Below are 23,284 nucleotides of genomic sequence, written 5' to 3'. Positions count from 1 at the left end.
CAACAATATGTTGTTTACGAAAATACTAGCGTGTTTCCAAACATTGTTGAACGTTCCAGAAATCGCATGGGTATATAAAAGCAAGGCATCACAAGAATTCATGAGATTCTATAAACTTTGGAGATTGTAATTGTGATTAACGCTTATTAAATCGGAAAACTACAGAACTGGACCAGAAACATTTATCGATTTTGGACATTATGAACCGTTTAACTTCGGACGTTATTATTCTACGAGGACATTTGATATCTTCCTCAGTAAAAAGTGAGTTTGTAAACCGCATTAAGCCAAACTAGAATAGAGCTAGCTAGCATTTCCGTCAAATGAAGTCTATCTGTGTATCAACATGGAAGTAATTTGTGCCCAGTGGACCTGGACCGTTGATAAGATATTCAGCTCCAGACCAGATAGAAGGCTTTTTTTTTGAGCGAGTGTGTAAACGTTTTGCATATAAACCTATATTCCTAATAACTACTTATAATAACCGTTATTATAAATTGTATTGTTATTTGTATATTAAAATATATTTTTATTAAAAAAGAAAACTGTGTGTATCAGTCTTGTTGGAAAATATCATAAATTTCGTAACATAATAAATCGGAGACTCGTCTGGGATAAATTATAATACGTAATAACAAGTGTATGGGATTCTATAAAATGATAAGTATTCTCATCATGGTTCATTCAGTTTAACAGGAATAAGTGAAGCATTACCATAGTGTTTAAATTTACATTCTGTAATAGCATGGAAGAATTAGCCCATAAAATGGAAAGAATAACAAAGTAGTCTGTTTTTCCTAACACATTTGCACAGTACTGTATGTCTACTAATATTTTTTTCTATTATCCTTCTTGTAGCGTATGAAATGAGTGTATTAGGTTTTATAAAGAAAAGTTGTTCACTAAATTTGGATTATATCAAACTTCTTTACTGTACATAAATATTTTCAAAAAGGCAAAATACTTTTTATGTGTACAATAAACTATTGTTTTTGGTTTTATCTTAATGTAGAGTTTTGAAATATCAGGTTTCACGATAAAGCTGCCAATGTACACAAGACTGTGTGCTTACGAATAAAGGTTGCAAGACTAAATATAAAAAAAAAAGGATGACACTTGGTCTAGCATTAGCATTTCGGGCTGCAGATCGTAACGTTAAGATTTGATCAAAGTGAAATGTTGCTCAATTCACCCCGTACTTTCAGGTGTGGGAACTGTTTTAATAGTGATTGTCAATATTGCTATATTGTTAAAATAGCCGCCTAGGCGGTGATTTCTGATGCTGATGTCTGGTTATTCTCCTTCTGATCAGCAGTTCTAAGGCAGAGATAGCTATGCCTAGGCCTTGTAGGTCTTTCACCTAGCCATTTAGCCCATGTTTTGTAAAACATATCACTAAGATTGGAAATGTCAAATACAGATTACCAAAAAAACTAAAACAAAGTTTGTCAACAAAAAAATTGACTTTTTGCGTATATATCTTTCGTAATTAAACGTAAACTGCCAACAAAGCCGACTATTAGCGTATTCAGGCTTCAAAACTAATATTAAAATATTGAAAGGGCTGCCTTTTCACATTATTATGTACCTGAATTGAACAAAAATTGTCGAGGAGGTTGACTATTAGCGCATTCAAATTTCAGTCTTAAGGTTGACTTATTAACAATTTTGATTGTTAACGTACTTATATTTCAGTAGTGAATTTAACTGCCAACAAAGTTGAATGCTGAGATAATGAGGTTTCAGTGTTAAACTTATCATTTTAACAATGTGGAAAATCAACGTTTCGCTCTGAAAGTCAGTATTACATAAACTAGAATATTTGGAAACTGGAAGTTTGTTTGTTTGTTTTTTTTTTAATTTCGTGCAAAGCTACACGAGGGCTACCTACGCTAGCCATCCCTAATTTAGCAGTGTAAGAGTAAAGGGAAGGTAGCTAGTCATCTCCACCCACCGCCGAGTCTTGGGTTACTCTTTTACCAACGAATAGAGGGATTGAGCGACACATTATAACGCCCCTACGGCTGAAAGGGCGAATATGTTTGGTGTGAGGAGGATTCTAGCCCGCGACCCTCGGATTACGAGTCGAGCGCCCTAACCACCTGGCCATACTAGGCCGAAACTAGAAGTGCGAACGAACTCAGTAACAATAGGAGACTGCAAGTAATAGTTATATATCCAATTGAATGAGTTAAAACTATATTTCAAAAATTCGAAGAATATTTCGAACAAAATTAAATCTCGTTTTGTGTTTAGTAAAAGAAGATGTACATCTGGTTGAAACCATTTTTAAAAGTCGGTACTAATGCGTTATTACTAATAACTTGAATGTTAAAACTATAGAAAAGAAGAACATAATATTTCAAAAATGGAAGACTCAATATTCTTAAAAAGAGCGGGAAAATCCTAATACCAGAATGTTTACGATAGTGAAGTAAATTAACATTATTTATAATCAGATGCTATAAAAACAATTGCATTGAATAACAAATAAATTGTTATTATTTTCAAGACGCTATTTAATTCTGTATTGTTTTTGTTGTATAGCTTTTATGATTCAGCTTGTCTACAGCATTCATTAGTATATACTGTATATAAGTGCTGTTGTGACAATACGCTATAAGCAAACCACTAAAGTCTAGGCTCAAGAGAATGACAACCTCTTTTAAGAGTCATCAATATCGTCCGGGATAAGCTAAAATACGTAACAAGAGTCAACAATATCGTTCAGGATAAGCTAAAATACGTAAGAAGAGTCAACAATATCGTCCGAGATGAACCATAATACGTAACAAGAGTTAACTATATCGCAAGCATTAAGAGAAAAACTAGTTTTACAAATCGCAACTTTCGACATCTGAGTTTATCTGAAGAATTTTGTCTTGCGTGTTACAATCCCCAGAATAGTGTAGTAGAGTAATCCATAAGTGTTCTAGAACAACGAAATACTTTCGATAATGTTATAACATTTAGTTAGCATTAAGATGAATATTGATTACAACACATCCTGCAGTTTTAAAATTCGGTTCCTTTCGGCTAAAAATTACAAATATAAAAACTGATATTAGCGGTGACTAACTTTATATATTAGCACTAACATATTTTAAGGTTTAGTGAAACACAAAGCCATCTTGATATCAAGGTACAGCGGGTGAGCTGCTCTGAAGAAACTATTTGTTTCACAATGCTGCCTTTGTGTAAGGCTGAGACTAACAGAAGAGGCTTTGTAAATATTTTTTACCCAAGGTAAAAGAGAAGCATTATTTTTGTCGTATGTGGCAAGGAATTTCTTGCTGAACTAATGAAAGTAAATATTTTATTCTTATAAAAAATGTAACTATATAACAAGGTGTTCTAAGTTGGTAGAGTAATTAGCCCAGACAGCGGCTTTCTATTGGCCTCGTCGTCTTTGTGCGCAACTGCTTTTCGGGCCTTGGGCTAGTTTTAAGTGTTCAAATAAACTTTTATTCACGATCTGTAAGTTGCTTGTGGATCATTCAAGTTTCCGCGTCTCGTGGGTCAAAAAAAAAGTGTACAGTTTGTGGTATTTCTGTCCACAAAGATGCTATTGTCAGATTTCTATAAAACGTCAGCATTCCTAACGGCGTGCCCTCTTGTCTTCTTTTGAGTCATGTTCTCTCGACGGGCCAGGGCGTTGTCGTTTCAACTCGATTTCACGGGAAACTAGGGTCTCTGGCCTTGTTAGTGGTTTATCTTCAATTTCGTGTCGAAGTGGTCGCCATTTTCAAATATAAAATACACAAAAATTATAAGGTAATAACAAGTTCCCAACGATCGATTAAGAACTAAAAATTCGATTCAAATGCATTAGTGCAAAAAGCGAGGCAATTTTCGATTTTGATAAAATGTCTATAGCATAACGTCCACAAACTTTGTGATTTTTACCTTCAGACGTAAGACTGTGGAAAACGTTTTTAAAAACAACGGTATTTCCTTTTCGGGTTCAAAATCCAAGAATAACTTGTCAAAGTGACTGAGAATTTTTTTTTTACCTTATAACATGAGATTGATTTCATTTTATGAAAATTTCAGAAGACTATAATTCTTACGTTAAGACTACAAATACCGTGTAAAGCTCTTGCTTTTACAAAATATAAACATTCGTAAGAGTTATAACTTTTCTCTGTGATATTTAAATTATCTTATTCAATTTTCCATATTTACACACTCTTTAATTAAATTGTGTTTGTTGCGTTGGTCTATACTTAAAATGCCATCATATAAGTTGAACTGTCCCCCTTATCATTCCCCGCTGGGACAACAGTCTACGGATTTACAATGCTAAAATCAGCGAGGCGATTACCCTCTGTGGACTTAGCATATAGCCTGATGTGGATTTGCTGTAACAAAACACACACACACACGGACGTTCCTACCAGATTAGAAAATTCTACATATAAGTTTTTGTGAAATATAAGCTTATTTATTATCCTGATAAAAGCTAATGGATTCTGCGATTATTTCCTATACTCCTATATAAGGATATCATGCTGTGCAGAAGATCCATTCACTAGAAGTTCAATACCAATGATGTTTTTACATAATTATTTTCAAGTATAGCATTTAAAAAACAACAACACTACAAATAAGCTAAAACAACCATATAGTACCACGAAATGTGAAACTGTAAACAGTATCGAATCTTAGAGATGTTTGTTTTTAAATGCAGTCCATTAAGAATATCTAAACTTGATATTTAAATTGTAAGCCTACAAGTCTGCTGAACCTCTTGGGGCCCTAATTATGCAGCTTTATTGTTTGAACTTCGACAGATAAAGGCACTTTGTGAGCTGAATAATATAAGAAATGAAAAACCGAATTATTAATTTTACACAACAAACTTTTAGATAAATTGATATTGTCTTTTAAATACAGTGAGTATCTTAATTTCACTTAGTACATTTTTGCTTGAAAATACTAAACAACATTTAACATGTAATTAATGTCGTCCCTTGAGATAGGCCTACATGTAGAAACGATCATTTTACCTTATAATTTACAGTCCTTTCGACTTTGGTACTAAACTGTCGTTATCGTGGACAAAAAATTCTACAAGTAATACGTTTTTCAAAAATGTATTAAATTTTAGAATATGAATATAAATTAATGAGTCACTTTATGATTTATTGCAATTTGATGTTTAATGTTGCGAATAATTTATCGTGAAGATTATTTCTACTTCAGTGGTTTTTCTGACAGGTACACGCAATATATTACTTGTATAACAAGGGAAAAAAAGAACACTCTAAGAAACTTATCCTTCTGTAGAGTAGGAACTCTTAAGATATGCATAGCATAACGAACGTTTTACAGGATTTCTTTAATATGTGATAGATGAATCAAGTTTGTTCATGATACCAGTTCTTAAGTAAATGACAATTATGTTTGCGCAATTGGGTTCAACACAAGTTGCACTTTTACAAGTATAAATGTCAGGTATTAACCTCATACATATTTAACTGCATATGATAACTTCTCACCGTTTAAATATCAGATATGAATACTAGATGTTTATTTACCAAACGTTTAACCATTAAATGTTAATCTTCAAGAGTTGAAACTTCAGATGTTAACGTTTCGATTTTCCAAACTAGCCCAACAGATAGAACTGCATTAGAAGGTGGAAAATTTTCTTTCAAACAAGTTCACGCATGTTGGTGACTCATCTTTAATAAAAACTAGATAAAACTGAATCAATTAAAGCAGCATCCAAGTTAATCACGTTTTACACGAACATTGTTGCAACATTGTTCCAAGTCTCGAAATGTTATATACTTTTATGAAACACCGCTGTTTTTACTGTAATAAGCTTCTGTAAAAGTTGGTAACGCCAGTAATAGCTTTGCTCTTTGAACTTCGCACAAAGCTACTCGAGGGCTATCTGCGCTAGCCGTCCCTAATCTAGCGGGACGAGAGGGAAGGCAGCTAGTCATCACCACCCACCGACAACTTTTGGACTACTCTTTTACCAACGAATAGTGGGATTGACCGTCACATTATAACGCCCCCACGGCTGGGAGGGTGGGCATGTTTGGTGCGACTGGGATTCGAACCCGAGACTCTCGGATCACGAGTCGAACTTTTTAATACGCTTGGCCATGCTGGGCCAGGCTAATCATAGACCAGATTTTATGACAAACTTTCTACGTACTCTCTTTTGTACTGGGGTGTGACTTCCGAGACTGTTTTTAAGCTAAGCCACGTCAAGATGAGCTATTGGAATTACATTGGGATCACTTGACGTGCTCGTGGTAAAGTGAGGATTTTTTGTGATTCCAGTTTCTTTGGCTATCTTTTTCCTTTAAATCAACTGCTAATTTCAAGACATGGAAAAATGCTTGCAAGATTTCACATGCTTTAAATCTTTGTTCATGTTATAGTTATTGATATCAAGAAGTAACCCCAGTTTCATCTTTTTTTTTTAATTTTGCGCAAAGCTGTCTGCTATAGCCGTCCCTAATTTAGCAGTGTAAGACTGGAGAAAATACAATTAGTTGTCATCATCCACTGCCACCTCTTTTACGAACGAATAGTGGAATTGGCCGTCACATTATAACACCCCCACGGCTGAAAGAGCATGCATTTTTGGTGTGACGTGGATTCGAACCTGCGATTCTCAGACGGCAAGTCGGGCGCCCTAACCACCTGGCCATGCCGGGCATCTCAGTTTCACAATAACGGATTTTGGGGTTAGATAATTATCTTTCGTAATGATATCTTTACTTTGCATTCGATGATGTTGGTTTAACTTATTTTGCGGTGTGTTTTAGGAGCAGATTGGTGTTTAAACGCTTTTCTTCTTAAGAGAGTATTGGCATATCGTGCCCTTTTTCCTTCTATATAATTTAAAAATCTCGTTGTACGCACATGTATTTTTGGAAAGCTTTTATATATATAAGCCACCAGTTCTTTTATTTACGGTCAACCAATACACAGTTGATACTAAGTATATCGCCTGTGGCGCCATGGCTTGTATGCGCGCCAACATGCTACCATTACACGAGCATACTATACATATCGTTCAAGTCAAGTGTGATTAACCCTCTGTATATAAAAAAAAACAAAAGCTAATTGAACGACTATTGATAAATAATGGTATAATATGAACAACTGCTTTAAGCTATTGTGAAACTACATCTTTAAGTTTTATTTGGAGGGAATTACTGCACTGGCTATCAGCGATGATCTGGAGTTGAGGTTGTAGCAAACAACACTGACATGGAAACAAATTAATTGTTCACCTTCGAAAACCCAGGTCATGGTTCACAAGTAACCCATTTATTGCTGATTTGCTTTAAACGAGGTCTGAAATAAGATGGTGAAAAGTTTGACCTATGTCACAATCACACATTCTTCAAAAAGGTTGAAATTATTACTATTTTTTCCTTTCATTATTTGCATTAAATTTTGCAAGTCCAGGGTGAGACTACCAGGTGAGCGCGAAAAACAGAAACAAATATTAAAGTTGGTTTAAAATTGTTTTTATGAGGAAAGTAAAACCGAAGTTTTAAATATGAGTGTACAGTACAAGCAGACAATAATACTAAGTAGAATAACTTAATATGAATTTAAAAATACAAAACAATAACTGTAAAAGCATAAAATAAACGAACATTAAATACAGTAAAAATGAAATTACAGAAGAAATTTGTTTGAGTATTGTATGCAAAGACAGATATCAAGTTAATGTTTGATTGCAAATAAAGTATAATCATATATTTTTCCTGTAAGATGTTACAAACCTACATTTTTATAAAAATTCGATTTGGTCGCAGTTTTACTTCTAGCAGGTAGCCATATTGTTAATTATTTTCATCATCAGTGTTAGTTCCCTATCCAAAAGCAAGTAAAACATTTATGGACGAGAATAAATAAAAATGTCTCATTACATTTTACTTAAATATTAAGTGACAAAGCGGCATGTCTCCGGACTTACACCACTAGAAACAGGATTTCGATACCTATGGTAAGCAGAGTATGGATTGCCCTTTGTGTAGATTTGTACTTAAATACAAACAACAATTTATCATCTTTATTCCCAGTGACATCCTCTGACGAACCTCAGAAGTTTTTCAAATACATTTACTTGAAGCCGCATTTTATTTGATGCCAAAACAGTTTTAATAGAAGCATTTCGAGGCAATGCGAGAAGACGGTGTCCTGTATAGCACTAAGTTTTCTTTGTTTTCTCTGTTGGCCCGGTATGGCCAAACGCGTTAAGGCATGCGACTCGTAGTCCGAGGGTCACGGGTTCGCATCCTCATCGCGCCAAACATGCTCGCCCTTTCAGCCGTGGAGGCGTTATAATGTGACGGTCAACCCCACTATTTGTTGGTAAAAGAGTAGCCCAGGAGTTGGCGGTGGGTGGTGATGACTACCTGCCTTCCCTCTAGTCTTACACTGCAAAATTAGGGACGGCTAGCACAGATAGATCTCGAGTAGCTTTGTGCGAAATTGAAAAACAAAACAAACAAACAAGTTTTCTCTGTTATACTTAGTTTTGTTTCTGTTCTCTTACATTACATTTCATTCGAAATATATATTACAATAAATTTAGACAATGAAAAGAGACTTAATGTTAATGAATTCCCAAACGGTAAAACGTGATGCAATATCCTGATGTTTAGAAGTTTCGCTGTTTTGAAATTGGGAACTTCTTGTTTGTTCTATGAAAATGAACTAAGACGGCTGTATTGATGTTGCATTCAGCAAAAGAGTTCAGTTAACTCTTAAGAAACGGAAGGAGCCACTGGAAGCCGAGATCTCAACGAACACGTGGTGTTTACCGAACGTACAAAAGATATGCCGCTTCACCTGTCAATCATATATCCCCCTCTCTCTCTGTCTTGCCAGCTGTTTTAATGTATCTTAAATATCTCAGAAGAAGAAATTAGAAGTTCCTGTTTCCATAGAAACCAGGTTTCCTAGATTCTCAAAATTAAACTTTCACTTCTGGCTGTGACAAAGATAAGAGATCGTTGTGGAGCCAATTTCCTCACCCGCAAGCGAATAAGAAATGCTATTCTTTGGATCAGGAAATTTGCTGGCACATTTTAAGATTTCTACAACAATGCACTGTCAGCAAGATTTTACTTTCAGAACTCAAGAACGGGCCTGGCAAAGGCTGCTAGCAATCGAACGGTGCTTTTAATACCGCTTTATACCCTTATGTTTAAAACAAATATTAAGGCTCGCAATTTCTACACAAACTTGTTATAGCAAGTAACAGAAAAAAACCAAAACAACAAGCGTATTACATAAAACGCATAACATGATTCTTGTTCTTTTGAATTAAGCACAAAGTTACACAATAGGCTATCTGTTTTCTGCCCATCACAGGTATCTAAACCAGGTTTTTAGCGATGTATGTCCTCAGACGTTCCACTGTGCCACTTTGGTTGTGGAAATAATATAATACTCACCAAGAAACGAAAATAATTTTCAAATAAAATTGTCTAAATTGTAAAAACAAAATATTACCTTATAATATTACTTAACAATCTAGTTTTCGTAGATAAAGAAAACAAATTTTAGGTCTATAATTTATTATTTTAGTGCAAAACACTCACACACACACACACAGGTGCATATTTTTATCTATAGTATAAAATATAATAAAAAAGCATTTCTAAGAAACAAAAACTGGATAAAACAAAATTCCGACTATTCTCCAACACCCGAACCAACTTCAGAAGAAACATAAAACGTACAAACTTAAATTTCCGGAGAATAAAAGCTGTGAATTGTTTTATAAACATAACATTTTGTTCACTTTTCATTAAATTGCTAATCGAAAATGGAAGTTATATTATTAAATGTAATGACAATTTTCGACCGTTCTATTCATAAGCAACAATATTTTTGACATACGTACATTGCTACAATATAGAGATTAAGTACATTATATTAAAACGAGGCCCGGCATAGTTAGGTGGGTTAGACTCGCAATCTGAGGGTCGCGGGTTCGAATCCCTGTCGTACCAAACATGCTCGCCCTTTCAGCCATGGAGGCGTTATAATGTGACGGTCAATCCCCTTCTTCGTTGGTAAAAGAGTAGCCCAAGAGTTGGCGGTGGGAGGAGATGACTAGTTGCCTTCCCTCTAGTCTTACACTGATAAATTAGGGACGGCTAGCGCATATAGCCCTCGTATCGCTTTGCGTGAAATAAAAAAAACAACAACTATTAAAACGATCTTCGAGCCACATCACGTTCGGTTATATTCCATATGACGACCGTGCATTTGTAATTGACCAACTATGTAGTTTCCATTGCAGAAGGAATCGTTTTAAGGCACTAACGTCCACAGTACGCTAATTCTTCTTGTTGTTTTTTTTTCAAATAATCCATTTAGTGTACCAAAGCGACGGTTTCTCAGCACCCGTTTTAACAATGCTATCGCATAAAAATCCATAGATGCTGCATCTGGCGACTTGACCTCTATGTCTGTGTAAGAATTAGCATACAAACATTTTATTATTCTCCGGCTGCAAAGTGAATGCCACTGTTGAGTACGAGGTATGAGTGGAAGTCTAAGCATATAGACTTCTTTTGTCTTGTTTCCAGACAAAGATTCTTTTTATTACGTTGAACACTGTTATCTGGGGCACATTAATGTTTTTGTGTCACTAAAATATGTCTTCGTGGCTTCTCATCTGTTACAAAGACCCTCTTCTTTGCTCACAACAGCTGGAAAACAACTTGTTTTGGGTCTCGTTATGGATGGACTTGGTATGCAAGTTGATACAAATTCCTTTGTTTTCCAATGCCATTAAGTATAAAATATATCCCCGTCATGAAAATTCTAAATCCCCGAACCAAACTGAGCGTATGAATATTTTACGTCAGAAAGAACCGTCACATACTCTTCCCGAAAACACGTCAGTTTGTAAACACTTTTTATGAATGCCAGATAATATCAAAATAAAGTTCTGATACATTTTGTTCCACCATGATTTTGTATCGGCTGTGATTGCCAAGTATTTTATTGATTTGTATATTCAATTTTGTTTTAATATAAATCGCTCAACGTTCTGGATGCCTGGTGTCCGAAAACTATATTTTATGTAACTCAACAATTTTTTAACACTTTCTTAACAACTATATATTTCAGATGTGCACCTGCTACATTCACGTGTTTCTAACGGCAGATACGTATTTTAGTTGCAAAACCATTTCATAAAGCATCTGACGCCCATTGATGTTAGAGATTAACATAAACCCTCAAACACGGATAATCAGTATGGAGAACTTAATATCGAAAGAAACCTGTTGAGGTCGATGGCAAACACCTATAAATAGATAATTCACAAGTCTGCAGACACTGATAATAACATCATCCTATTCCCTATCATCCACTTGCTGAGATACGGCTAGAATAACGAACAGCCTGAATAAATAACTTTTCTTCTCTAGCTACGAAGTCCGTGAACTTTTCATTAAGAAAATGAGTTTATTAGCATAAAACAAATGATGACTAAAAACAAAAAAATTATTCAAGTCTTTCATGACAACCATAAAGAAAAAACTTATTTAACTTTTTTTAACCTTTCCTCATGGCCAGGTGGTTAAGGCACTCGATTCATTATAATGTGAGGGTCAATGCAGTTATTCGTTGGTAAAAGAGTAGCCTAAGAATTGGCAGTGGGTGGTGATGACTAGCTGCCTTCCCTCTAGTCTTACACTGCTAAATTAGGGACGGCTAGCGCAGATAGCCTTCGTGTAGCTTTGCGCGAAATTCGAAACAAACCAAACCTTTCCACATTTCGATCAGAATTTCAAGAAAATGGTGTAAGATATTTTAATTAGAGAAACAAGAATATTTTACGTTTAGCATATTTCGGATGAAACTAACAGTACTTATTGACCCTATAATATATATGTAACATGCAGTATCCATCGCAAAGAAGTAGAGTGTATAATCAAACCAACGAAAAAATAAAAACTTGTAGATGTATTTTTCTGTCATTCTAGGAAGAATGTGTAGAAGAAGGAAAGAAAAAAAGAATGAATTTGATATTTTAATGTTTCAAGTGCTTTTTTTCTGACTATCTAACATTGCACATTCGTTTATTCCTATACTTTCTACAAATGGCGTGACGAAAACATTCTCTACGGTAATACAACTTATCACTACCTGAGTTTGTCATCACCTAAGAAATAAGAGTCACAGTGAATCAGTGTTTTTTTATACAATTACCAAACAAAGGCTCAGATAAAGGAAGTTTTTGCAGCTAAAGAAAAAAAAAAAAAACAAATTCATGTCCTCAGGGTGAAAAATATTAGTTTTACGATAAAAACTTTTCTGGTACTTCGTTTACCCTTTTTTTTACTTTGAAATTCATCTTTCGTGAGGTTTATATTTTGTTCACTGTGTATTACTTATTTTCAAGAATAATGTCGAAAACCCATTGTCTTTACGTTTAGTTATGCGTATTCGGTTGATATTCTAAAATTCGATTAGTTAATGAACCTGTAAACCAAAGAATGTGCCATCAACACACGTACAATGCTCTTACCCAAGCACGTACCGAGTCGTTTTTGTTTTGTTTTTTTAAGACGAAGAACAACCAACCAATTTCAGTTAACGACGTTGGATGTTATTGTATCTTGAGATCATCCGTCGTTTGTGATTCAAGTGATTACCTTGTCAGTCTTCGGTTTCGTTTTGTGTTTGATCTCTACCGATTACTTTAAAAGACTGTACATGACTGGGTACGATCTTTTCTTAGAACAATGCGAATAAGTTTCTAACTTTCTTTGTCTCAATTTGTATCGCTATTACACTTACTTGCTGTACAGAGAAAGCAACCGTGCGTTTTAGAAAAAAAAAAAAACCTTGTAATTTTTGAAAGTATAGTTATGCATATCAACAAATTAATATTGATTTAAATTTTAGAAACTTATATTTGCAGCTTATAAGTTTTTTTGCGTGTAAGATAATCGTTTTTGTTTTAAACGCATTAACACGCCGTTTCGTTAGAGATTTTAATAGAACTACTTATCATTCATCACCTCTTTAATAATAATACTCTACTCTACTCTACTGAAAAATAAAAAACATTTATCAATAAAAATACAGCAAGATCCTATTAGGTTACCTCCCTTCTATAATACACATTTTTGTAAACTAAAATTAACTTGCTGAACAACAAAGCATGCAACTCAGGTTACACGTGTAGAAGAATATTAGCATCTTTATTAGTTACCAAAATAGTTTTTATGGGAAAAATTAATACTTATTACTGAAACATCAGTAATTACAAAAATATTATATTCAAATATTAGTGTGTGTGTGTGTGTGTGTGTGTGTGGGTGTGGGTGGAGGAGGTTCTTACAATAAGGCCGCATCTGATTGACTGTCTGTGTCCACCGAGGGAAATCGAACTTTTATTTTAGTGTTGTAAATTCGAAGACAGTCACTGTCCCACAGTGGGGACTTTAGATATAATTAATATAATTAGCAGTGAAATTAGTGGGTGATCATGTAAACTGGCAATGAAAATTAGAAAGTCATGAAAAATAATTCAATAGAATATATTAAAATTATAATTAGATCATTAGAATGCATTTTATGGTATAGATTCTGAAGTTAAAATTAATTCAAAGTCATGTTTTTTTCCTTCAATGAAATAATCACCAATAATCACCTAAAGTTTCTCTTTTTCTTAAAACCCAACACGTTTATACAAAGTTAAAGATACACATTTCTTATTAATACAAACAATAGTCAGTAAAGTATATAAGTACTTATTTTACAATACAAAACACGTATATTGTGCAGGATGAGTTTCTCATTTTTTCTTCTCGTTTACTATAACTACCAATCATAGATCATAGTTGTAAATTCAACTGCCCCGTACATTTATAACTATTTATATAGTGAAAAACGCATTTCAGAGAGTATTCTAGAAACAAGTCACGCCGACCCGTGCTTAAACAATACCGGAGGTCATGTTTCGAAGCTATTAAAAGTAATTAATTAAAATATGCAAATTAGATTCCTAGATTTAATTTATCGTTGGGTTCAACCACTACTAAAATTGGAAATGAGTTGTTTCCAGTTTTCTTCTTTGTTTCTGTTAATTATGTAAATACCTATAGATTTAAGTCTTTTAAAAATTGACAATTTCGAAATGTTTCTCCTTTATTTAATAGTCCTAACTTTTTCTGTTAAACACGCACTTTTCTAAAGTGTAATTTTCTTTGCACAAGTTATTGATTTTATTATGTTGACAGTGGTGTAAGAACAAGTGGGACAATTATCGCAGAACACCGGATGCAACTAGACCCAAAGGGCAAACGGGAAATTCTATAAGTTTTATGGTTTGGTTTGCTTTGAATTTCGCGCACAGCTACACGAGGGATATCTGCACTAGCTGTCCGTAATTTAGCAGTGCAAGACTAGAGGGAAGACAGCTAGTGACAACGACAACACTTGAGTTACCCTTTTACCAACGAATAGTAGGATTGACCGTAACATTATAACGCTCCCATGGCTGAAAGAGCAAGCATATTTAGTGTGACGGGGATTCGAACCTGCGACCCTTTAAGATTTATGTAAAATATAACAAAACGTAAACAAAGAAGTGGTAAATATAAGATCTAGCGATCAAAACTATAACAAAAACTCAGATTTTTGTCTCTATATTAACTAAACAAATTTTCAACTCTTCTTTTGCAGCAATCTTGAGTTAAATTTTAAGCTTCAAAATTGGTTATCTTTCTTGCCGCGGGCATCAAACGCCTATTTTTAGCGTTATTAGCTTTCATGCTTACCGCTGAGCCAATATGAGACACAAAAAGAACAGGATTTTAAAAACAGTGCAATGAACGCACATAAAAACAAAACAAAAAAACGAGTATACAGAAATATCAATAAATTATATATCATTTCAACAATAGTGAGATACAATGTAATAAAAAGAATTATGATACATGAGTTGTAGTTATAACACTTTTTTTTAAAAATATATCTTTATAGAGATAAATCGATTATAAATGAGAGGTGAAAGTTCGCTAAATAGATAGTGAACGTAAAAGTCCGAATGATTTTTTTATTTAATAAATTATCCAAATTATAAATTTAATGCCAAACATTATGAATATTTTGTTAGAACTTAAATATTTCCGTTAATATTGCTGGCTAAAAAAAACAGCAACAAAAAAACCCTGTTCTCTCTCATATATCGACGTAGTAAATAACCAAGCATCTAGTATTGCTTCGAAAGTTTAATTTTAGCCATAGCCAGTAAATGAATGTATGTAATGTTGTTCTGATGCAGTTAAGAATATAACTTACACGACTAACTGTAGCTAAATATTGCAAGTTGTTGTTGTTGTTTTGAATTAAGCACAAAGCTACGCAATGTGCTATCTGTGCTCTGCCCCCCACGGGCATCGAAACCCGGTTTTTAGCGTTGTAAGTCCACAGACATACCGCTGAGCCACTGGGGGGCATATTGCAAATTAAAAATTTAGTTTGGGTTGGTTTTAAACCGCTCTGTGTTACGATGTAATTTTTAAGCCTTTAAGTAAAAGAAATGATTATTCGAAAGTTTCCAGTTCTAATAATTAAACACATTTATTATGGTAGATGGTTAATGACTAAGCAAGGGTCCACGAATAAAGGATAAAGGTAATAAAAGTATTATACATTTTCTATTTTTTCAATAATAATGAGAAAAGGTCCACTAGAGGAAATCCTTTCAGACACTACTTTTAACTGTCACATGAAATTTTATTAAAGATTAACGGTTTTAAAAGACTGAAATCCTCATTGAAGCAAATGCGAATAAAACTTGTTAAATTAAGATGTTCTTTGCAGAGTTTGTTCTGAAAACATACTAAGCTCTAACAAAATTTGCATTCAGTACGTCATATTTTAAAACCAATGTAATTTCATCATTTCGTTTAATGAAATGTATACAATTAAATTAAATGAAAACAAAACTACTTGCAAAAGGATGCACACGGTACTGTATGCCTTACCAATAATAACACATCCAGCTGTTCTTGTGGCTTGCTCATTGTTCGGTTTCTACCAGCCGTGTGAACCGAAAGTGAAATGTACTGACGAACCGAGTTACGCCATTCGGTTCCTATTCTTACGTTCAACTGTGAGAAGATGTAACTTGGTCACCTATATAGCAAGAAAACAACGCCACCATTTTTGTGCGGGACTTTAGTGAACTACAGTTGAAAATTTTAGAAGAGGAACGAAACATTGACACTTATAAACACCTTTAGTTACCACATACAAAACTGGCAGTTCTTAGCCTACGATTTTCTTTGTTTTCTGTTCATAAATTTGCCATTTGAAAAATTGATCAAAAACAAGAAATATACTTTTATAGTTCTTTTTCCGAAAGAAAAAATAAAAATACTTTACAAAGCCGAAGTGGAACTGCACATACATCTTAGGATCTTAACCTTAAAATTTAATTTAATTAAAAATAATATATTGGCAAACACGGTACATAAGCGAAAGAAATAACTGCTAATATGCGGATTTAAAACAATAGAAAAACACCTCTTGTGCATACATAGTTATTCCACAGATCAGCTAAACTTTGTGATATATTTGAATCATGTAACGGTTGAATACACGTATCTAACACAAATTTAAGCAGTTAAAAATTGTACATGTATAATAATGAGAATAAGAAAAATATATTAAAATAATCTCATTTTTGAGGTATATGAAAGTCACATAAATAAAAGAAGTTCCATTAATATCCTGTTACGTTCGTTGAACGACTGCTGGATTCAGAAAGTCGCATGAAACTTTTGTTCAAAGTAAAGAAACACAAATTATAAAAACTGCTTATTGATAAGACCATATTTCTCTAAAGTTAAAATTGTAACAGCATCAAAAGTTTAAGCCTTCGTTTATATTTAAGTTTCTCTTCACGTTTGTTCGTAAAGGACATTCTTTATGCATATAGAATGCCTGTAATACGTGACTGCGGAAGGTTAACTTTGTGTTTATAAAATGCGTGATGTAATTGAGCCTAAAGGATGGTTTTGGTATAGATAAAATACCTACAAGGGGTAAATTATGTAGGACACTTTTACGTATACAAAATGCTTTGTGTATCAAATGCCTGTAATTCATGAACGTGAAAGTGTGGAAAAGAACATCCTTTGTGTATATAACATGTTTGTAATGTATGACTGTGAAGGACGTTCTTTACAAACATTTAATACCTCTATGTGTGACAACAGAAGACGTTCTTTATGAATATAAACTGCTTGTATGTGGTGATGTTGAAGCGTTTTCTTCATCAATACAAAATGCCTATACGCGTGACGGTGTAGAACATTTTTTGTGCAGATAAAATGCACTCACTTCGCAACATGATTTGGCAGAAGTATAGTAGGAACGGGACCCGGCATGGCCAGGTGGTTAAGGCACTCGACATGTAATCTGAGGGTCGCGGGTTTGAATCCCCGTCACACGAAACACACTCGCACGTTCAACCGGGGGAGCGTTATAATGTGACGATCAATCCCATTATTCACTAGAAAAAGAGTAGCCCAAGAGTTGACGATGGGTGGTGATGACTAGCTAGCTGCCTTTCCTCTAGTCTTACACTGCTAAATTAGGTACGGCTAGCGCAGATAGCCCTCGTGTAATTTTGCTCGAAATTCAAACCAAACTAGTACGAAAGGAAATTCGCATTAAGTTCCAACACGCTTAACCACAAACTTAATTGTGACACCGGATTTTATTGACAACAGTTTTACGAATTGCTTGCACTTCTTAATGGAAGTAGACTCCAGAAAACTCAATAATAAGATTAAATATGAAACTAATAAAGCTATTATTCTCACTCGTTATAAAGTATATACGGTTGGGTTATATGGTAAATATATAGCTTGCAACCACATATTATGATTTGTTTATTTTGGAGCAAAGCTGCATAATGGAGTAACTGCTGTGTCCTGGTAGAATCGAACTCCAATTTCCTGCGTTGTAATCCCTAAAGCTAACCGACGATCCACTGGAAGACTTATATTATGAAACAAGTCAAAACTCGTTCAGCTTAAAACGTTGGAAAAATCAGTTACAAAAGATGGAACGTTGATTTGTCTCGTAGAATGTGTTACACATTTATTTCTACACATTAATTGAAGCTAGAATAATAGATATAATGGCCATTTTGTATTTAAGTGTGTACTTTCACTGTTGCCGATAAATGCCAAAAATTTGTAAAATAAATGACTTTCAGAACGATTTATTAATTAAGAATTAATCAAATGTAGTTGTAGAATAACGTAAAACTTTTCACGATCACAGAAAATATTTTATTTTTTACGTTCTATTATGTTTTAAACACATTTCCCGCTTCAAAATATACTACAGAGACATCTGGTGTTTTCAAACTTTTCTTTCACAAATGGAGTAGATAAAAAAAACCTAACAAATAATGGGAGTGTTAGTTTAGTATAGTGTTTATGATGATATAAGCACGTGAAAAATACAAACCAAAGTAGACTAGTCCTGGAAATAACGAATGGTGTAAAATCAGAAAACAAAATCACAATAAAGATTGTAAAATGTTTAACGTCCCAGGGTTAAACAGAAGAAACTTTACGAAATTATAACTGTAATATCCTGGATTTGATTCCAGGCAGTGGACATAATACGAGGGCTGTTCAAAAAATAGGCGGACTGACGTCATAAAACAAAATGTACTTTATTGAGAAGTTACAGGTCTGGGACCCCTTTAAAGTACTCTCCTCCCCAACGCACACACTTTTCCCAACGGTGTTTCCACTTGTTGAAACAGTCCTGGTACGCTTCTTTTGTAATGTCCTCCAGCTCCTTCGTTTCATTTGCCTTAATCTCGGGAATCGTCTCAAATTTTCTTTCTTTCAAGGGTCTTTTGAGTTTGGGGAACAAGAAAAAATCGCAAGGAGCAAGGTCAGGTGAGTGGGGGGGGGGAAGAACAATAATCGAGTGTTTGGCCAAAAACTCACGAGTTCTGAGGCACAAATTTCGCAGCAACGCGGTGCATCTTCAATTTTTCGGTCAAAATCTCGTAACAAGATCCAACTGATATCCCACACTCTTCAGCAAGCTCCCTCACAGTCAGACGTCGATTTGCCCGCACCAGAGTGTGGATTTTGTCAACGTGTGGGTCGTCAGTTGACGTGGAGGGATATCCAGGACGCTCATCATCTTCAATGGACTGTCGACCATCCTTAAAACGTTCATGCCACTTGAAACATGCCGTACGCTTCATAGCAACATCATCGTAAGCCGTGTTAAGCATAGCAAAAGTTTCAGTCGCAGATTTTCCAAGTTTAACATAAAATTTCACAGCAAGTCGTTGCTTCTTCAGGTCATTCATTCTGAAATCCGCCAAACGAAAAAATTGCACTTCACTTAAAACCGCGTAGCTAATACACAAATGAAGATATCTGCAATCGGGAAATGGCGTCGTAATCAGCCGATCTGTGCAAACCTAGAGACACCAAGCGGATTCCCCTGAAACCAACTGGAGCCGCGCAATTCAAACAGTCCGCGTATTTTTTGAACAGACCTCGTACATTGTGCAGCTTTGCGTTAAAATAGAAAACCAAGAATACTTTTTATTCGTTTCTAATTTTTTGGGTAGAAACCTCGTGATATGTTACCTATAGTAAGAAATAAAAATATCACCATTAGTTACGGAGTTTGATAAATGTGGTGGTTAATGTTTTATGAAATAGTAATTATAAACAGCAAAAGTTTATTCAACACCTAGACTTTGAAAAATCTCTATGGTACTTTGCAGGTACAAGTTAGTGTGCAAACTAGACACGCCCTCCAAGGTGTTAATATTTGTAAAGCACTTAGTAGGCCGATTCAGGACCACCTCTTAAAGTATCAAAGTCTGTGAGGCAATTAGCAATCCGATTTCAACGCCCACCAAAATATCAACGTCTATAAAGCAGTTAGCAGTCTGATTCAAGCCCAAAGAAATAATGTACGAGAGTGCATGCAGCTGTATAGAAATACAAAATGAACAAATAAACATATTCATCCAATGAAAATTATTTCTTGCCCTTATGCCCACATGGTGTATTGTATTGAATATAGAAACTGCAGCAGGCCAATTAGCCCACAAAGAAAGTACAAAACACATTTACAAAACTAATATTTTTTAACTTATAGTAAATACATCGAATAACATAGAAAGTCTAATTTTTATAACTTATGGTAGACATATAGAGTATATAGACAAAACTAATTTTTATGACTTATTTTAAATACATATAGTACATACAAAAACTAATATTTTGGTGTGGTTTGGTTTGAATTTCGCGCAAAGCTACACAAGGGCTATCTGCATTAGCCGTCCCTAATTTAGCAGTGTAAGAATAGAGGGAAGGCAGCTAGTCATCATCATCACCCACCGATAACTTTTGGGCTACTCTTTTACCAACAAATAGTAGGATTGACCGTAACATCATAATGCCTTCACGGCTGAAAGGACGAGTATATTTGATGCTACAGGGATTCGAACCCGCGATCCTCAGATTACGAGTCAACTAATTTTTACAACTTATGATAAATTGGAGATTTATTTTATTTTTAATTATCAGAATAATAAGCTGGCTAAAAAGTGAACCACTGACTGTTAGAAAACCATAAATTGTAGAAGCATGTTGAAACATTCATGCTTTTTTGAGATTAAAAAGACGTTTCTCTAAAGAAATACTTTTATACTTTTAGAATAAAAATGCTTGGTACTATCACAACTTATTGAATTTTTTATATTAAAACAAAAAAGTTCCTTCAATAAAACTGAAAAAAATAGTTAAATTAGGAGGAAAATTATGCTTAAGTAGACGTTCAACTTAGCTATTACTAATTACTTTTACATTCGGATCTAGTCATGTTCTATCAGCCAACTGAAACGGATAATGCCTAGATATAATCAAAGAAATCTTCACGTTTCGGTAGCAAATAAAATCCTTAACTCATTTAAAATTTTAAGTTCTTGGATTAGGAAAACATCTTCTGCTTAAACTTTAAAAAATTGCTCGACATTTTCATAACCTCGAAAGTTATAATCCAAAAAATGATTCAAATAACCGCACTTCTTGAGACCCGGTCAGTGAATATGTGTACAATAATGAATTCTACTTATTCCGTGGTAATGTTAATTGCAATTATAGTAAGTGAGCTCATAGTAGTAAGATGTTATTTACGACATGTCAGGAAATTAACAAATAACTCCGTTTTATTTTTTAGGTCTGTGATCGCAATAATAAAAGAAACTATTGTCAAAGTTAACAAATAGAATACATAAGGAGTTCTTTAGACGTTTTCAGAAATGGGACCCTTTTCACAGACAGAACAACTCGCCACTTGTCCCCCAACTATCAGACATTCAGAAAAAGATAAACTGGTTACATTTTCTGCTAGGACAACACTTTACAGATTACTAAAATTCTACACGTAGCTTACTTTAAATCCAAAAATATACATGACAAAACATGTGGACAACACTGTAAGGCACTTACTATCTTGTCTGTATAAACAGTTCCCGCTAATCTACCAAAAATTGAGTTAGGTCTAACGAATGAATATGTGCTTACTGTAGATTTGTATTCCATACCTCTTAATTAATTAGTACATTTACTATTTTCTGAGAATGCGATTCTGCTAGTTAGTCCACTTGCTACTTCTTACAATGTGATCCTCTTAATTAATTAGTTCATTTGTTACATCTGAGAATGCGATAAAAGACTTTGCAGATGAACGTGATTTTCTTCACCTTTGTTAGGTTTAATTAGCTTCCTTGCTTCACGAGATTAGGTCTTTTACATGACTCTAGTAATTGTTTCGTTAAAATATTGAGTTATTTTTGTCTGTCTATCTAAGTACCAAATTTAGTAATCGATTTTAAGTTATTAAAATGGTAAATGTTATTTATGAAATCACTTGAGTTTGTTTAAACTTTTAACATGACGCGTTAACCTTGTTTAACTGTTTTATCATGGAAGTTAGACGCTTGTTCTTTTTAGAACAAAGCTGTAAAGTGGACTATCTGTGCTGTGTCCACTACGACTTACGAAACCCGATTTGTTAATGTTAGAAGCCCTCAGACTTTAACGCTGAGCCACCAGGGTAGACAGAAGCTATACAATAACCCAAAACAAAATTGTATTATTCGTAACTCAAAGTTAATTTTTTTGTGACTTTCCCTTATTTCAGTCAGTGAATTACAAATTAAAATTCCATGAAAAATAATTTATAACATAAAAAAACATATTAGAGTACCCAAAAAAGCAGGTTAGTAATTATATATTTCACTCACAATATCGTCGAAAACAAATGCATAAAAGAAATATTATAAGGTATAATAAAGACAATATATATATTGACTATTACTGTAGACTTATAAAGAGGTATTACTGTTGGTTTATAAGGAGATATTAATGTAGGTTTATAAGGAGATATTAATGTAGGTTTATAAGGAGATATTAATGTAGGTTTATAAGGAGATATTACTGTAGGTTTATAAGGGGATATTACTGTAAGTTTATAAGGAGGTATTACTGTAGGTTTATAAGGAGATATTACTGTAGACTTATAAGGAGATATTACTGTAGACTTATAAGGAGATATTAATGTAGGTTTATAAGGAGACATTAATGTAGGTTTATAAGGAGATATTAATGTAGGTTTATAAGGAGATATTACTGTAGGTTTATAAGAGGATATTACTGTAAGTTTATAAGGAGGTATTACTGTAGGTTTATAAGGAGATATTACTGTAGACTTATAAGGAGATATTACTGTAGACTTATAAGGAGATATTACTGAAGGTTTATAAGGTGATATTACTGTTGGTTTATAAGGAGATATTACTGTAGACTTATAAGGAGGTATTACTGTAGGTTTATAAGGAGATATTACTGTAGGCTTATAAGGAGATATTACTGTAGGTTTGTAAGAAGAAATTACTGTAGGTTTATAAGGAGATATTACTCTAGGTTTATCAGGAGATATTACTGTAGGTTTATAAGGAGATATTACTGTAGGTTTATAAGGAGATATTACTGTAGGTTTATAAGGAAATATTACTGTAGGTTTATAAGGAGGTATTACTGTAGGTTTATAAGGAGGTATTACTGTAGGTTTTTAAGGAGGTATTACTGTAGGTTTATAAGGAGATATTACTACTACTATTACTATTACGTCCTCGAACGAGAACAATGTGTTTTTTACAGCAAAGCCACATCGAGCTATCTGCTGAACCCAC

At 34.0% G+C, this 23,284-nt stretch overlaps 1 protein-coding gene across 3 annotated transcripts in view; it reads right to left on the bottom strand.

Moving 5' to 3' along the window:
• Positions 1 to 23,284, bottom strand: part of LOC143252436 (EGFR adapter protein-like) — a 66,638-nt gene that overhangs the window by 27,225 nt on the left and 16,129 nt on the right. The window contains exon 1 of one of the 3 annotated variants that reach the window (XM_076504546.1): positions 16,011 to 16,140. The exons of 1 other annotated variant lie outside the window; for it this stretch is intronic. Coding sequence is in view for 1 of the 2 variants with exons in the window: in XM_076504540.1 (XP_076360655.1) it covers positions 16,011 to 16,024 (14 nt within the window). In the remaining variant the exon portion in view is untranslated. Of the gene's footprint in view, positions 1 to 16,010; positions 16,141 to 23,284 lie in introns of those variants that run through there. One more of the 3 variants, XM_076504540.1, reaches the window with a different exon arrangement.

This window comes from Tachypleus tridentatus, chromosome 1, assembly GCF_004210375.1.
Source record: "Tachypleus tridentatus isolate NWPU-2018 chromosome 1, ASM421037v1, whole genome shotgun sequence".
In the NCBI taxonomy this organism is placed as follows: Eukaryota; Metazoa; Arthropoda; class Merostomata; order Xiphosura; family Limulidae; genus Tachypleus; species Tachypleus tridentatus.
Note: the sequence above shows the minus strand (reverse complement) of the source record. Positions and strands in the feature narration are given on the sequence as shown.